The sequence below is a fragment of the Odocoileus virginianus genome, chromosome 1 (assembly GCF_023699985.2).
Source record: "Odocoileus virginianus isolate 20LAN1187 ecotype Illinois chromosome 1, Ovbor_1.2, whole genome shotgun sequence".
Lineage (NCBI taxonomy): Eukaryota > Metazoa > Chordata > Mammalia > Artiodactyla > Cervidae > Odocoileus > Odocoileus virginianus.
In genome coordinates this window covers 60325443-60343819 of record NC_069674.1, presented here as the reverse complement: position 1 = coordinate 60343819, position 18377 = coordinate 60325443, and the positions used below count along the sequence as shown (strand labels likewise).

The 18377-nt window shown below is 39.2% G+C and overlaps 1 protein-coding gene across 1 annotated transcript in view; it reads left to right on the top strand.

Moving 5' to 3' along the window:
* Window positions 1-5352: 5352 nt before the first annotated feature.
* The window catches only part of SAMTOR (S-adenosylmethionine sensor upstream of mTORC1), a 78119-nt gene continuing 65094 nt past the window's right edge, over window positions 5353-18377 (top strand). The window contains exon 1 of the mRNA XM_070468539.1: window positions 5353-5666. Coding sequence (XP_070324640.1) covers window positions 5507-5666 — 160 coding nt within the window. The 5' untranslated portion in view covers window positions 5353-5506. The remainder of the gene's footprint in view (window positions 5667-18377) is intronic.

Here is an 18377-nt window from a genome sequence, read left to right as displayed (position 1 = left end):
GAGGCAATGGTTAATGGTTACCACTTGGTGTAATTAATACTAGTCAACATATTCTACATATTAACTCTGAAAAGAGAGTTAATCTGTGTTATTTTAAAGATTTTTATGTTGGCAGGTATGTTAATTGCAGGGAAGACATTGTATCAGTAACTATAAACAAATATTTAAAGAAAATAATTTTATTTTCAATAAATAGAAAGAAATTTAAAGTTATGATCTGTCATGCTGAAGGAAAATACACCACTGAAATTTCTTTTTTCTTGCCAGTTCTCTGCTATGTTTGTTTCTATCAAAACATTAAATACATTTTCCAACTCCTAGAGGAGAACATAGGCAAAACACTCTCCAACATAAATCACAGCAGGATCCTCTATGACCCACATCCCAGAATATTAGAAACAAAAGCAAAAATAAACAAATGGGACCTAATGAAACTTAAAAGCTTTTGCACAACAAAGGAAACTATAAGCAAGGTGAAAAGACAGCCCTCAGATTGGGAGAAAATAATAGCAAACGAAGCAACAGACAAAGGATTAATCTCAAAAATATACAAGCAACTCCTCCAGCTCAACTCCAGAAAAATAAATGACCCAATCAAAAAACGGGCCAAAGAACTAAACAGACATTTCTCCAAATAAGACATACAGATGGCTAACAAACACATGAAAAGATGCTCAACATCACTCATAATCAGAGAAATGCAAATCAAAACCACAACGAGGTACCATTACACACCAGTTAGGATGGCTGCTATCCAAAAGTCTACAAGCAACAAATGCTGGAGAGGGTGTGGAGAAAAGGGAACCCTCTTACACTGTTGGTGGGAATGAAAACTAGTACAGCCGCTATGGAAAACAGTGTGGAGATTCCTTAAAAAACTGGAAATAGAACTGCCATATGACCCAGCAATCCCACTCCTGGGCATACACACTGAGGAAACCAGATCTGAAAGAGACATGTGCACCCCAATGTTCGTCGCAGCACTGTTTATAATAGCCAGGACATGGAAGCAACCTAGATGCCCATCAGCAGATGAATGGATAAGGAAGCTGTGGTACATATACACCATGGAATATTACTCAGCCATTAAAAAGAATTCATTTGAATCAGTTCTAATGAGATGCATGAAACTGGAGCCCATTATACAGAGTGAAGTAAGCCAGAAAGATAAAGACTATTACAGTATACTAACACATATATATGGAATTTAGAAAGATGCTAATGATAACCCTATATGCAAAACAGAAAAAGAGACACAGATGTACAGAACAGACTTTTGGACTCTGTGGGAGAAGGCGAGGGTGGGATGCTTCAAGAGAACAGCATCAAAACATGTATATTATCTAGGGTGAAACAGATCACCAGCCCAGGTTGGATGCATGAGACAAGTGCTCGGGCCTGGTGCACTGGGAAGACCCAGAGGGATGGGATGGGGAGGGAGGTGGGAGGGGAGATGGGGATGGGAAATACATGTAAATCCATGGCTAATTCATTTCAATGTATGACAAAACCCACTACAATATTGTAAAGTAATTAGCCTCCAACTAATAAAAATAAATGAAAATAAATAAATAAATAAATAAAAGATAAAAAAAAATTAAATACATTTTCCAAAAAAAAGTTTCTATGATTTGAAATGAAATATGAAAAGCAAGAGCTTTTCAACAGTTTCTCTAAATGTGCCAAATTAATGATACATCTACATTTTGAAAGCTTGAATTACTAGAAGAAAAATACTTAACTTCATGGGTATTTTTATATTAATAGGTAAAAGCTATAAAAATAATATATAAATATTTTTAATAATACAGCTTTTTATTTTTCTTGTCTTTATTTTAACTGAATTGCTAAAGATTCTATTTCTAAATAGCCATGAGCTGAATATTTGCCCAGCTTGGAATATCTCTTTCTTCAATAATAACAAGTCTTTTGCACTATTGTACACCATTTTGAATTTTATAAATATAAATTTAATACTAATACTTCTATTATACATTAAAACCTAATTGCTTTTAAGATTTTAATGATAAGGAGGGTCAAAAAGGAGAAAAAAATACCAAGGATTAATGCTTCCGACAAAGAACCCTAATTTCCATTGTGTAACCTTCTCCCTCCTACAGGAAACCTCAATAAATGTAGCAAAGAAAAGTATAACACTTTTGCAAAGTATGCCCAGAATTTTTCCATTTGCTAGCTCAGTGCCACCACCCAGATTTTGATGTGGATTTTACAAGTTCACTTTTCATCATCAATTAATATGTTTTGAATTCATACTGAAAATAGAATGCACTTTATTTTTACATGTTGACTCTTCTCATTGTCTATGGGACTTTAGTTTCCTTACAAAGAAGACATACTGTTCTCAAGGCAAGAGAACCCCCTTTATTTTGGGGGGCTCCAAAATCACTGCAGATGGTGACTGCAGCCACGCAATTAAAAGGTGCTTATTCCTTGAAAGGAAAGTTATGACCAACCTAGATAGCATATTAAAAAGCAGAGACATGACTTTGCCAACAAAGTTCTGTCTAGTCAAAGCTACGGTTTTTCCATTGGTCATGTATGGATGTGAGAGTTGAACTATAAAGAAAGCTGAGTGACAAAGAATTGATGCTTTGGAACTGTGGTGTTGGAGAAGACTCTTGAGAGTCCCTTGGATTCCAAGGAGATCCAACCAGTTCATCCTAAAGGAGATCAGTTCTGGGTGTTCATTGGAAGGACTGATGCTGAAGCTCAAACTCCAATACTTTAGCCACCTGATGTGAAGAACTGACTCATCTGAACAGACCCCGATGCTGGGAAAGATTGAAGGCAGGAGGAGAAGGGGACGATAGAGGATGAGATGGTTGGATACATCACCAACTCAATGGACATGAGTTTGAGTAAACTTCGGGAGTTGGTGATGGAGAGGTAGGCCTGGCGTGCTGTAGTCCATGGGGTCACAAAGAGTCGGACATGGCTGAGCAACTGAACTTAACTGAACAAAGAAGACAAGTTATTTTTCTTGCCAAGGATATTTTCCTATACTCAGTTCAATTCAGTCACTCAGTCGTGTCTGACTCTCTACAGTTCATGAGGTAGCAAAGAGTCAGACACAACTGAGTGCACATACACAGAGACAAATTCATGTGCTAGTAGTAGCATGGAGGGAAAAATTCTTTTAACTACAATTCAGTACAAATGAAATTTAATAGTCTCTTTATGATTGTGTGTGTGTGAGTCGCTCACTCGTGTCCGACTCTTGGCGACCCCATGAATTGTAGCCCGCCAGGCTTCTCTGTCTATGGAATTTTCCAGACAAGAATACTGGAGTGGGTTGTTCAATCCATGGCTCCCTGGATTGAGCCAACCCAGGGATTGAACCTGGGTCTCCTGCATTGCAGGAAGACTCTGTGGTCTGAGCCACCAGGGAAGCCAATTCAGTACAAATGAAATTTAATGCTCTCTTTACTATGATTATAACTTTCAAATATTTGCACCTCTTTCTGCCTTCAATAAATATTAAAATACAGAAAGAGTGAAACGATGTTGTCTTTTCAAGTTCCTCTTTTTCCCAAATGAAATCTCCCCCCGCCCCAAATAAGATCCCATGTTCTCATTTTATTTGGAGAAGGGCATGACAACCCACTTCACTATTCTTGCCTGGAGAATCCCATGGACCGAGAAGCTTGGTGGGCTATGGTCCTCAGGTTCTCAAATCAAAGACTCTGACACGACTGAATCAACTTAGCATGCATGCATTATTTTATTAGGCATGTCTGTGTAATTTCTCCTCATAACTACATGAGGAGTTCTACCAGTTCATAACTAAGTTCATAACTACTTGTGAAGTTTATCTGTGTTTGATCTTCTTCTTCACTGAGGGTAGGGACATATTTTTCATCTTAAATTTCACCCATCTTCTCCCTTCACTTCCACACTCTCGCTCCTCCTCTGTTCTGGAGAGTGTATAAGGCTACCTTTTTCAAGATCTTCATCATTCAAAAGGTGGCATACAAAATGGTTACACAATGCAGGCCTCATTTATATTTGTAAAATTACTGATCAGATTGTTACTGCAACAATTTCCAAACACCATGAAACCAACAACTGCAGTGTGGTGGGTGGGGTGGGAACACTACAGCCTAACACGATTCATTAAGGGCCCTCGGCTGGTTGAATCTCTGAAACTTCAGCAGCCTCTCTACCACTTGAAAGCTAATGCCCTCTCTCTCTCTCTCAAGCAGTGTTTCCACCTTTCTGGGACAGAAGTCAGAAACCATATTCCCCATAAGCTTCCTATGAGAAGAGATAAGAGGAGGGAGGTAGAACAGGTTGCCAAATCCACTTAGGCACTCTGCCTAGATTAACCTAACCATTTAAAAGGCGTCAAGTTACCCATGCCAACATTAAAAGTGCTGAGTTCTGATGCGAATGAGACCAAGGCAGGCTTTCTCTGACACCCGGGCCACCACAGACGTTCTCCAGAGCATCTGTTATGGATTCTCTAGCTTTCCTTTCCCCTCCTCCATCTTATATTGCTTTTTATTGCCCCTCTCCTTTCCCCAGTTCCCATGTTTTTCTGCCCAACCCTAGCACTACAGGCATCATTCACTGTTGGCTCTTGAATTAAACAGTACTTGGGCTTCCCAGGTGACACAGTGGTAAAGAATACACCTGTAACTACCAAAGACTTAGGTTCGATCCCTGGGTCGGGAAGATCCGCTGAGGTTAACAAATGGCAACCCACTCCAGCATTCTTGCCTGGAAAATTCCATGGACAGAGGAGCCTCTCGGGCTACAGTCCATAGGGTTGCAAGGAGCCCGGCACAACTCAGGACGGACGCACTTGGTAGCCAGACCTCTTCTTGTGCCCACCAAAGCATCCATGCCTGGGTTCCTTAAAATGTAAAATTCTCGCGCTCCCAAGTCACCTCCTGAGCGCTTCACAGGGCCACGCAGCTAAAGGGAACCAACAACTGACAAGGTGAAGCTGAGGCTCAGATCGAGGACCCTGATAGCATCACACCAGAATGTAACTCTCAGGAGGGAAATGGCTAGAAGACGTGAGAAAGCTGGGAGGTAGAAAGATGCCCAACCTAAGCAAACTCAGTCGCGCAAGCGCATGGCTTGCAGCGCGTCTCCCGTGGCCTCATCACAGCGCCTGCGCACAGGATCCCTGGAGCGGCGGGGAAGGGAGAGGAGGTGTCGGGCCTAGAGCTCCCACTGCCTCAGCAACCTCAGCTGCAAGCCCCGCCTCCTTCAGCTGCTCGCCTTCCCAAACAAGCGGGTGCGGCCTAGCGCTCTCCGTCTATTGGCCTTTGGCCTTTTCCGTTTCCTCCCAGCCCTCCAGAGCTCACCAATCAGCTTGTGCGTTTGAGTAAGTGGCCACCTCCTAGGCAGCCGCTCTGACTCCTCTGCCTCCTCCCGCTGCTGCCTCCGCTGCTGCCTCCTCCTTCCCCACCTCCTCCGTCAGGCGGGCGTCTGCGGGGGCCCGAGGGGCGGCGGCGGCGGCGGCGGCAGCAGCGATATGGAGCCGGGGCCCGGCGGCCGAAGCGCTGCTCGCGGGCACGGGGCCGGACCCGCGAGCACTCCACCGCCTAGGGAGCAGGAGCGGAAGCTGGAGCAGGAGAAGCTCTCCGGGGTGGTAAAGAGCGTCCACCGGCGGCTCCGCAAGAAGTACCGGGAAGGTAAACAGCGAATGGAGCGGGGGGAAGGGGAGGCCTCGTCGCCCCCGGCCCCTTGTCAACCTCTCCCCTCCCCCAAGGGGCCACCATTACAACCTGGAGGAACTGCACGTCAGCCCCTGCCAGGGCCGCTCTCCCAGGCCAGGACGCCCCCTTCTCGGTCGAGTCCTCGGTTCGGCTTCAGGCGCCCTCCTCCCGCCCCCTTTTCTTCGAGGGCCCTTCAGGAGAGTTCCAGGCCTGTGGAGGAGCCGAGTCCCCACCTCCCCCATCCCCTGTCCCCAGCCTGGGTGCTGAGATTGTTGTCACCTCACACACAAGCACCCAGACCCTCACACAGGAGGTGGAGGTCGATCGTTACGAGAGACCTGCAGCTCAAACACGAAGTCAGGTAGAAATCCATTCGAGAAAGATGGACTGGAAGAAGCGCGAAGTGACCACCCTGCGCTTTGATCAGCCTGTTTGATTTGTTGCCGCGTTTGACCCCCTTCTTACTACCTCATTCCTGCGGGTTTAGCCCGGGCCTGAGCTTCCTCGCATTGGCTTCCAGGGCTGCGAAGTCAGCAGGCCTTTTAGCTGACTGGACTTCACCTTGTTAAAAGGGGGAGGGGCTCCATCCTTGCCACCCCTCGTCTCCCCCTCCCGTTCTTTAAATGCTGAATCTTAGTGTTTATTTAGGCGGGAGAGAGAGAGATCTGGGGCAGATTCTCAAAATATTCTTTAGATATGAATAGTATGCAACTACTAAGCCTCCTAAGGGTACCCCGCGAAACAGGCCATCGCTGGGAACCCCTCTTATGGAAGATCTTGAGCAAAAGAGAAGCCACAGTAGCTTTTGCTTAGGCCTGAGAAGTGTTTATAGTTGGGATCTACAGTTATACTTGGTGTTTTAAAATACAGGCTTTTTTAAACAGAGCTATTTTATAAGAAACTGACAGTGAAAATCCCCAGTTTTTTCCTGTGCTCAGGAGACATTTCTTCTACAGATCAAAACGATCTTTTTGCTTTCTTCTGGCTTTAGCTTAATTGCATATTAAGAAGTTGGCAGTCCTGTAGTGGTTGTCTTATACTTGGTTAAGCTTGGATCAGAAGCAAAATTATGACAGTGGGAAGGAACAGATAGCTAAGATAATGTTACTTTTGAGTTACAAACACTTTTCAGTTACTCTGGAAGAGTAAAACTAAGTGTCTTTTGTTCTTTTGAATGTAGGTGAAGTGTTTCATTTTTCAAACTTTTAAGTTTTTTTCCCCTTGACAACTCAAGGCTCGATTTTTAAATAGCTGCTTAAATAGTAATCCTAAAAAATAGCCTATAGTTATTGTTTAATAGTTAGCAATAGAGACTTATCAGGCATTTTGAGACATTGAAATTTGCTTTTAAAAGAATGCTTTAACCCCAATGCACAATTTATTCAATAAAATGAGTAGTTACCATAGCAACGATTGCATCATTCTTGATATTCAGAGAATGCACTTACATAATGGCATTCAGTAGGTTCTTGTGTTGTTTGGAAAAATGAAGAAATAAATGGACACACTTTATCGTGTATTTTGTACAAACTTAAGCAAGTACCTCTTTTTAAAGAAAAAAATGAATAGCATATAATTCATTTTCCATTTTTACCTTTTTATAATAATTTGATTATCCATTGTTAATTCATTCAAAAATTAGGTTCTACTAAATATACTACTATTGTGTCATCGTGTCTTCAGAAAGTGCTGTTTATTCTTTCTTCGTTCCTGCACGTTGAAGCATGTGTCTAAGCCTGAATATTAACCAAGGGAATGCTTGTTTATAACGAGAATTAGTATTTGGAAGTTACCAGAGCTAGGATAGATACATGTAGTTCGTAAGTGAATGATACAGTTTGCTTTAGGGCAGGTAAAGTCCTGGCAGTCTGTAAGCATATGAATGAGACTGTTCTTTAGGTGTTTAATGCCCTGAATTCCACCAATGATCTAGACTTCTCTGGGTTTTAATGATATACAAAGCCCCATCAGTGAACTAGCAAAGTAAAAGATCCTAAAAAGCATGCCCTTTCTATCTTTATTTCTGACATGTAGGTCAAGACTTGTGATTTGACAAAAATCTGTGAAAAAGCCACCTGAAAAAGTCTGATTTTTCACATAATAATACCAAAGAATTAGTGCTTTACTAATTTAGTGCTTTACTCATTTAGTGCTTTACTTTGAGGTCTTACTGTCATTATAGTGTCATTTGCAGGTCTTCTCTGGTTATAAAATAATAATACAAATGGTGCTGGGTCAGGTTACAAAGGCCTATTTAATCAGTAACATGCCTGTACTGTAATACCAATAATTATGGAAACTGTACTCCTTTTATAACAATATTCTTATCAGAAAATACAATGAAAATTCCAACATAGAATCTTTGAATGTTAAACTAGAAGGAACTTTGGTGATTCCCAAACATGAATAAACAGTAGACTCATATGTGTGCCTTTTAGAAAATAATACTCCATTCCACCTCAGATATACAGTTTCAGAACCCCTGTCAATGGGGCTTGGAAATTTGTCAGCCAGATTTTCAAGTGATAATCTAAATGACTTCCTTCGTTTTTACACATGAGTGAGCTGAGTCCTAAAAATAGTAAAATAACTTGCTTGAAGTTTGGATAGTTCATCATTAGTACCAAACATATTTTGTGAGATTTTAACAGATTTTATGAGATGATTGTTCTTTTTTCTCCCCCCAGTTCAAAGCCTAATGGTGTCTCCAAATGTTCTTGGAGTGGGAGGGAAAATGAGAAGCAGGAAGTAGCCCTAGAATTTGTGTTGGGTAAAAGGATGTAAATTGATGAGAATGGGGCAGTCCATGGGATGATAGGTGTGATTTGCTGAGTTAGAGCTATGTGAAGCGTGGGTTTCCTCTGGAGTGACAGCACAGAAGAAAATAAATTGGGGTAGAATGAAGGAAGAGGCAAAACATTCACTAGATAGTGAAAGACAGGAGTGAGTCCTGCATAATGAGTGTAGTGTTGGATAATCAAGTTCTCCCTTTCCTTCTCTTTGATAGTGGGATTGAAAATGAAGCAAGAATAAGATTGAAAATAAAATTAGTAGAAAAAAGTTTCTCTCCACCTTTCCCAGTGCATTTGTCCAAACTGATGCTTGTTGTGGCAATGAGCAGGCTTGGGGTAGGGGGTAGTGGATAAAATTGTGAAGACTAGCAGTTAAGTTTAATGCACTCTTTTCTTTTAACACTTTTCCCCTTTTTACTCCATTTTACTGCCTGTCCTCTGTCAGCACTTAAAGATCCTTTGCCTCTTTGTAGAAGAGTAAAGTGAGAGTTGGAGATAAAGGTCAGTGTTCCAGGCAGTGCTGATATCTGAAGTAGTTACCAAAAGGAAATGGTCAGGAAATGTTTAGCAGTGGAGATGAGAAGGAGTGTTTCTAGTGTCAGTCATTTATAGATAAAGGATTGAGTTTATATAAATGGAAACCTTTATTTTTTTAACCTATTTTGTGGATGTCTTTAGCAGTTTTCATAAATTTAATTGTCTCTGAATTTACTTTTTCTGCATGCCAAAACAGGTTAGAACAGTTTGTCACATAGACCGGTGCAGGTTATCAATCAGAAAAAAATTAAAATGCATGTTAACCTGTTAACAATGATATTCTCAAAGCATAGGTTAATGGTTGATCTTTATTATACTTTCCTACATTTAAAAAAATCAGTGTTACTAGTAGCAGTGATAATATTTTAAAAGTAGTTAGAATAAATAGGATAGGTTACTGATACTGAAACAGAAGAGAAGAACACAGAATAAGTTGATTTTGTAGACTAAGTCAGGAAAAAAATTGTGTTACAAAGGTTAACAGCTGTGAGCAGCATTTTAAGAGTCAGCTACTAAGTAGCCTAGTTTAGATGTTTAATTCTTATTGATTATTCAAATTATTCTTGTTTAAGACAAAGGGTGCTGCAATAGCAGTTTAGGCTATGCTGCTCATTTGTGATTGATTTTTCCTTAGCATACAGCTAAAACATGAGAATTGTAGGGGGAAGGGAAAAACCTTTGAATTAGAAATAATTTTAAAACTAAAATCAAAAGGTCTAAAAGTGAAAGAATAAATGTATTGTTAGCATTTTTTCATGAAACAAAGTTTTGAAATTACTTTTAAAATTAGAATAATAGACTGTGTTTTTAGTTGAAATTTCCTAATTTTTTTCTCTTTTGGGAGCTTTCAATACTACTTTAAATTACTGACCAACTCTTTGACCCCAAGACACTTTAACAGATTCCCTTTTACTTTTTTTTTTTTTTAATCAAGTGACGTTTAACTTTTTTTCTTTACATGTTCTTTTCTGATTCTGATACAAAATATGAAAGCATTGTTTTTTTGTGATGGAATCTTTGCTCAATCACCAAATGAGTAAGTTGAAAACTGTCCACAGAAAGGAGAGTCTCCTAGTTGCGCTAGGAGAGTTTGAACTGCATTTCTAGCAGGGAAAGAAAAATGAAAAAAATGTAATAATCAGTAACACTGGAAGATAAAGGGAACATGAATAAACTCAGTGAGGGACACATAGTAACTATTTGATTTTGTTATTTTTAGTCACCTTGTAGTAGGTATCTTTTTAGGAAATTTTTGCATTTTAAAAGATACAGTAAAAATCAAGAGTATTTGTATAGATCCTTTGATTTTGGGGGGAAAAAATATAACAACAAATGCAGTGGATATCAACCTTGATTCCACATTAGTTTCGTCTGTGGAACTTCGTGGAGCACAGGCATCTGTATTATTTTAAAACTGTAGATTATACAGTGGGCAAAGGAGTTGAAGAACACCTAGCTAAAGTACAATAGATTGAAGTGGGAATGAGTCTAGATGAAAGTAAATCAGCTAGGAGATTCTTACACCAGTCTATTTTTTAAAGGTTAATAATAGTAGAAGTAAAAGTAGTGTTCATGAAAATAGAGAAAGATAAGTCAAATACTTTTTGAAAGTCAGAGTGAACAGTTTTAGTGAAAGTAAAGGGAAGAGTCAATGATGATGCCAAGATTTCTTGCCTGGAAAAATGTAAATAGCCATTTCCAGCCAGTTTAGAAATGTGTGTGTTGAGATGGGGGCATGGAGAAAAGAGTAGATAGGCACGTTGGCTTGTCATAGGGTAATGGTAATGATTTAATTCGGATGTATACCTTGGTAGTAAAGGATTGGAAGCCCTCTGTTAAAGTTTTGAGGGCAGATGAACAGCCCAATGGAGTGATAAAAATGTATAAAAGAGGATAGACTCTTGGAAGATACCAGTAGTGTCTTACTGGTTTTACATAAGTAAATAAGTATGCTCCTTTATGCTCCCAAGATGCCATTACCGTTCCTTGATTGTAGTTACCACTTGCGTACGTGCTCAGTCGTGTCTAGCTCTTTTGCGGCCTCTTGGACTGTAGCCCACCAGGCTCCTCTGTCCGTGGGATTTCATGGACAAGAATACCAGAGCAGGTTGCCATCTCCTCCTCCAGGGGAACCTTCCCGACCCAGGGATCAAACCACAACTCCTGCATCTCCTTGCATTGGCAGGTGGATTCTTTACCACTGAACCACTTGGGAAGCCAATAGTTATGACTTACCAGTTCAGTTATCTGTCTTTCCCACTAAATTTAGTTCCTTGAGTAGGACTCTGCCTTTTTATCTTTGTGTCCCTAGTACCTAGCACCTTGCCTTGTAGATTTAAGGGCACACACACAAAAGAAGGAAGCTGATGTAGAGTATGTCCTTGTGATTTGAATCTAATCTTTTCATATTCATAATTTTTAAATTTTAATTTTCAGTACAAATTTTTTGTAATGAATTTATGGTCATAGCTTAAATGAGTATATTAGATTAATTTAGCCTTTTGAAATGGTTCATATATCATTAACATCAGTCCACTTTTTAAATTAAAACTGTCAGGAGTAAGTATAGATAAAAATTTTTTTTTCTCAAAAAATGTGAACTAATAAGGTTGTTGTGTGTGGTGTAAGTGTCTCTGTGTGTGTTGGTATGATAATAATTTTGTATATGTCTTTGTATTTATTTAATATACTCTAACTTCACTCACAAAATTTTTCAACCCCCATATTCATTTCCTATATTTTTGAGGTGAAGTTTGTGCTGGTTTTAAAATCTAAACATCTGAGAACCACTGATGTAAACTGTGCTAATTAATTGTGCTTTACATGTAGAATCATTGATGCTCATTGCACAGGTTATTTTAGAACCCCATGCCTTTAGAGGGACATTACTGAGTATTACCTATTCTCATTTATACAGAAACTCCTCTATTTATATGGAAATTCCTATTCCCAGTTACATAAAAATTAAGTCCCAGAAGATTCTCCATAAATCCTTTGTTTACACTAAACAAGAGATCTGTGTGGTGATATGCATTTAGGTAAAGTTGTTTCACAGGGGAATAACAGATACTGATTCTAACTTTTCTTGATTCTTTCCATCTCTTGTATAGGGTGTATTCAGAGTTTTACAGTTTGAATTAACTTTTCATCATAAATATGTTTGTAATAAGAGAGTGCTCCACAAACAAAAAATGCACCGTGGGTCAAATTATATTTATAAATGTGAACTTTTATCCATGCAGGGTTTTGTTTTTGAATTAAATTTGGCTCTTCGGTTTGCCCCAAGCCTCAGTTGCTCTGTATATTATTTCACCAGACTTTTGAGTTTACAGTCTTGCCATAAACCCATGGTTTTAAGCCATGACTGCACAGTGGATTCATCTGGGGAGCAGTAAAAATAAATGACCAGTTCCCACTTCAGACCAATTAAATTAAACGTCTAGGTGAAATCGTGCAGCCGGAGTTGAAATTGCTGCCAGGAATCTAACAAATAATGCAGTTGCAGAGGCTAAATCACCACCACCTAGAGGCTAAATAATTGCATTTGACTGACAAAAGACCATTTGTTTGTGGCTAGTAGAGTCAGTGTACTTTGCTTTAGTGCAAAGCTTTGTTCATATCCATGAAAGTTCATAAATTAGAAACTCATTATGAGAAGCAAGGTGGTACAGTGGTGAGGAGCATGGACTTTGGCACTTGACTGCCAGGTTTGATGTGTACCTTTGAGAGGGTTACTTAATCTTTCTGTACTTCAGTTTCCTTATCTGTAAAGTAAAATATCTGTCAAAATGGGTTGGTGTTAGAGTTAAATGAGTTAATATTTGTAAGGTACTTAAACAGTATCTGGCATATAGAAAGCATTATTTGTGTTAAATACATACCTTTAAAAATAAAAGGTGTCATTGTAACTACCACCTGGATGCATTTAAGGGTATTGAAGATTGGTTCCTGCAATTTCTATCTAGACTGTTCTATAGTATCTTCTTCAGTATTAGGATTTCTGAAGCTTTTGTTATCTGGTTTTTTTTTTTTTTTTTTGCCCCCTTTGCTTCTTAGGTTTCTGTTAATAACATTGTATATGAAAGATTCAACCTTTTTAGCACATTAGAATATTGGATTTTTCCCCTTATCAAAGAAATGACTAGTAGCAGCATGTTAGGTGTCACATGCAAGTTTTTCAGGTTGTTCCTTTGTTTGATTCTCAGGAACGCTTCAACATCAAACATCTTAGATGTTTTTGTGCCATCTTTAGGTTTGCTACTGTATCAAAAGCTCAAGAATACTGAGAAAGCTGGTCTGTGTGTGGTTTAACTATGTTTATAGATAATCTGTTCCTGATCACTTTGTTTTAATGTCTTGTAACGGTTGCTGAACTTGTTTCCATCTGGTTGTGACTTTTTTGGCTTACTTCGTTTATTCTGTTAATGGTCAGTTGTGACCTACTCTTTGCAACCCCGTGATTTAATGGTCAGTTGTGACCTACTCTTTGCAACCCCGTGAACTGTAGCCTGGCTCCTCTGTCCTTGAAATTCTCCAGGCAAGAACACCGGAGTGGGTAGCCATTCCCTTCTCCAGGGGATCTTCCCAACCTGGGGAGTGAACCCAGGTCTCCCACATTGCAGTCAGATTCTTTACTATCTGCGCCACCAGGGAAGATCCAGTGGGAGGGAGGTAAACCCTCTTGAAGAGTATGAGAATTCTTTTATGTTTTGAAAGAAAGCAGTTTTCTATTCTAGATGGCATGAGAGAAGTTAATTCAGAAAGAAGGAATAGTATCCATATTAAAGAGACAGTATAGAGATTCCATTGGTTCACTCGAGTTTGGACCTGTAATCTAGCTGTTCTTGAGGTTATTGAGTAAGAGCAAAAAGAAATAACTTCTTAGCTTCTTATACTTGGTTCTTAAAAAGACTATTGCAATCAAAGTAATAATATCTTAAACTAATCTCAAAATTACTAAAAATTGAATTCTTTTTAAAAAAATATCCCTATGACATATTTATTTAATAACTGAAAGTTTGCATCTTTAGACCTTCGTCACCTATTTTGCCCACTCCCCAACTCCCTGTCCTTGGGAAGTACCAGTCAGTTCTCTGCATCTATGCGCTTGATTTTTTTTTTCTTCTTATATTCCATGGAACTCTTTTAATCAATTAATGAATGTACTATTTTTTCCTAGTTAGTCTTTTCATTGGCAGTAACTTTTATATTGAATATTCTTTAGTTGTGGCATAGGTTTATGAAGGTGAGTTTAGTCAATAATTACAGTTTAATCCTGAGGTAGGACCAAGTTTTAGAATAATTTGATTCATTGATTTTCATGCTGAATTTGGTTTCACAACTTTAAGTTGGCATCACTTGTGTTTTGAATTATTAGTTTTTTAATTAGTGTTTTTAAAAGGTTCAGTTCAGTTGCTCAGTCGTGTCCAACTCTTTGCGAACCCATGAATCGCAGCACGCCAGGCCTCCCTGTCCATCACCAACTCCCGGAGTTGACTGAAACTCAAGTTCATCGAGTCGGTGATGCCATCCAGTCATCTTATCCTCTGTTGTCCCCTTTTCCTCCTGCCCCCAATCCCTCCTAGCATCAGGGTCTTTTCCAATGAGTCAACTCTTCACATGAGGTGGCCAAAGTATTAAAGTTTCAACTTCAGCATCAGTCCTTCCAATGAACACCCAGGACTGATCTCCTTTAGGATGGACCAATTGGATCTCCTTGCAGTCCAAGGGACTCTCAAGAGTCTTCTCCAACACCACAGTTCAAAAGCATCAATTCTTCGGTGCTCAGCTTTCTTCACAGTCCAACTCTAACATCCATACATGACCACTGGAAAAACCATATCCTTGACCAGACGGACCTTTGCTGGCAAAGTAATGTCTCTGCTTTTTAATATGCTGTCTAGATTGGTCATAACTTGCCTTCCAGGGAGTAAGCGCCTTCTAATTTCATGGTTGCCGTCACCATCTGCAGTGATTTTGGAGCCCCCAAAAATAAAGACAGCCACTCTTTCCCCATCTATTTGCCATGAAGTGATGGGACCAGATGCCATGATCTTAGTTTTCTGAATGTTGAGCTTTAAGCCACATTTTTCACTCTCCTCTTTCACTTTCATCAAGAGGCTTTTTCTTTTCTCTTCACTTTCTGCCATAAGGGTGGTGTCATCTGCATATCTGAGGTTATTGATATTTCTCCCGGCAATCTTGATTCCAGCTTGTGCTTCTTCCAGCCCAACATTTCTCATGATGTACTCTGCATAGAAGTTAAATAAGCACGGTGACAATATACAGCCTTGATGTACTCCTTTTCCTATTTGGACCAGTCTGTTGTTCCATGTCCAGTTCTAACTGTTGCTTCCTGACCAGCATGCATATAGGTTTCTCAAGAGGCAGGTCAGGTGGTCTGGTATTCTTATCTCTTTCAGAATTTTCCACAGTTTATTGTGATCCACACAGTCAAAGGCTTTGGCATAGTCAGTAAAGCAGAAATAGATGTTTTTCTGGAACTCTTTTGCTTTTTCAATGATCCAGCGATGTTGGCAATTTGATCTCTGATTCCTCTGCCTTTTCTAAAACCAGCTTAATATCCTTTCTTTACATTTAAACTTTTAAAGTTAAATATAAATAAATTATATATTATATATAAATATAGTTAACTTTAAAAATAAAGTTAAATATAAATAAATTATATATTATATTTAAAGTTAAATATAAATAAAATATAGTCCTGTTAATGCAAACTTTATTTTAGAATTTTATGTGACAATCAGGGGACTTTAAAGATTTGGCAGAGCTTTAACTTGATCTTAAAATGATGTATTTGAACAAATGAATACTGATGTCTTCTCTACATTTATTATTTTAGTCTGACTAGAAAATGTTTTGGAGAAGGAAATGGCAACCCACTCCAGGGTTCTTGCCTGGAGAATCCCAGGGACGGGGGATCCTGGTGGGCTGCTGTCTATGGGGTCGCACAGAGTCGGACACGACTGAAGCGACTTAGCAACAGCAGCAGAAAATGTTTATTAACGATTAATTTCAGGTTAGGCTGCAGAACATCTATTTTTAATAAATTATTTATTTTAAAAATAAGTTTTCTTGGGTATTCTGGAAAGTGGAATTTTCTAGTAACTGAAGGCTAACTATGTTTTTTGTTCAACTTTGTAACCACCAGACATGCAACATAGTGTTATACCTAGTAGCTGGGGTTTGGTAACTTGAATAAATTCATGATTTAAAACTTCTGGGTCTGGAATGGCTTACGTGAACCATAGAGAATATGTCAGGTTTATATCTCTATGAGAACAAATACCACATATTACATGTCTTCTCCCTTTTGTTTGATGCCAGTGCTTGCTCATTAACTTTATTATTCTCTGTAGTATTTAACATAGAGTATTTTTTCAGCAAATTTGTTAAAGAAAATGAAAAGTATGTACAATTGCATTTAGTCTCGGTTATATATTAAATATACTATTAATCATATTAGTCTCAGTATCAGCATACTTGGAGGATCTGGAGACTCTTAAATGTTAGTGAAAACATTAAATTGAAGTTTGCAAACAGTTTGAATTTATAGGCTTACAGACAAATTTGAATCCTTCCTTAAAATTTTAGTGGAGCAAATGTTAATTGTAAGCCTTAAAACTTCATAAAAAGTTGGCAGTATTTAAAGAGAATTTTGAATATAATTTCATAGTATGCAATGACATAGTAAGGACTCAGAGAATTTATAGTAGATGTCTTTGGTGGCTCATGTGTGTAACATAACATTGGTCCTCGGGTGTGATGGTCAGATACTGTGAGCTCAGAGGGACTAGCCCTGACAGAATCCCCATTTAAATGCTGCCTTCTTTTCTGCTTTTCAGCTTTTTCCAAAACTGCTGGAGCCCACTAAGAGCATCCCCCTTTTCAGTGCCTTAGTGTAGAGTAGAAGCACAGATTGTTCTGACTCTTAATTATTGGGGGATAATAACTGTAAAATAAATGCTCTAGCCTCCCATCCTTTGGGTGCACAATTCCTGAGGCACAGTATGCTTCTGTGTTGTCCACAGCCGCAGGCTCAACAATGCACCCTTGTATTAGCATTTTCTCCTCCCTTAACTTGTTCTCCCCAACTCCCTGACTCCTGTTTCCTAGGGCTCCCTTAGTTGTACCTTTTGTAGAATCTAAACTAGGTCTTGAAAAAAGGAAATCTTTTTAAGTTAAACATAGATTTTCCCAAACATATGGGATCATAAAACCTTTGTTTGAGTGACTTCTATTACCAGAAAATGTAGTAAGTTTATGTATTTACTTGTAATATGTACATTACTTAGAACAGTGAAACTTACATGTTCAAACAAAGGGTCTGGAATTGATAATTGTTTTTTAGTTGATAAGTCAAGTCTGACTCTTTGGAACCTATGGCAGCATGCCAGGCTTCCCTATTCTCCACCATCTCTCGAGTTTGCTCAAACTTATGTCCATTGAGTCAATGATGCTATCTAACCATCTCATCCTCTGCTGCTCCCTTCTCCTTTTGCCTTCAATCTTTCCCAGCATCGGAGGCTTTTCCAGTGAATTGGCTCATCGCATCAGGTGGCCAAAGTATTGGAGCTTCAGCTTCAGCATAGGTCTTTTCAATGAGTATTCAGGGTTGATTTCCTTTAGAATTGACTGGTTTGATCTCCTTGCTGTCCAAGGAACTCTCAAGAGTCTTTTCCAGCACCAGGGTTCAAAAGCATCAATTCTTCAGTGCTCAGCCTTCTTTATGGTCCAGCTCTCACATCCATACATGACTACTGGAAAAAATCATAGCTTTGACTATATGGACCTTTGTCAGCAAAGTGATGTCTTTACTTTTAAATATGCTACCTGGCATTGTCATAGCTTTCCTTCCAAGAAGCAAACATCTTCTAACTTCATGGCTATAGTCACTATTTGCAGTGATTTTGGAGCCCAAGAAGAGAAAATTTGTCACTGCTTCCACTGTTTCCCCTTCTATTTGCCGTGAAGTGATGGGACCAGATGCCGTGATCTTAGTTTTTTGAATGTTGGATTTTAAGCCAGCTTTTTCACTCTCTCACCCTCATCAAGAGGCTCTTTAGTTCCTCTTCATTTTCTGCCATTAGAGTGGTATCATCTGCATATCTGAGGTGGCTGACATTTCTCCTGGGAGTCTTGATTCCAGCTTGTAACTTGTCCAGCCCGACATTTCGCGTGATGTACTCTGCATGTAAGTTAAATAAACAGGGTGAGAATATACAGCCTTGCTGTACTCCTTTCCCAGTTTTGAACCAGTCAGTTGTTCCATATCCTAAGTGTTCTAAGTGTTAGAACTAAGTTCTAAGTGTTGCTTCTTGACCGACATACAGATTTC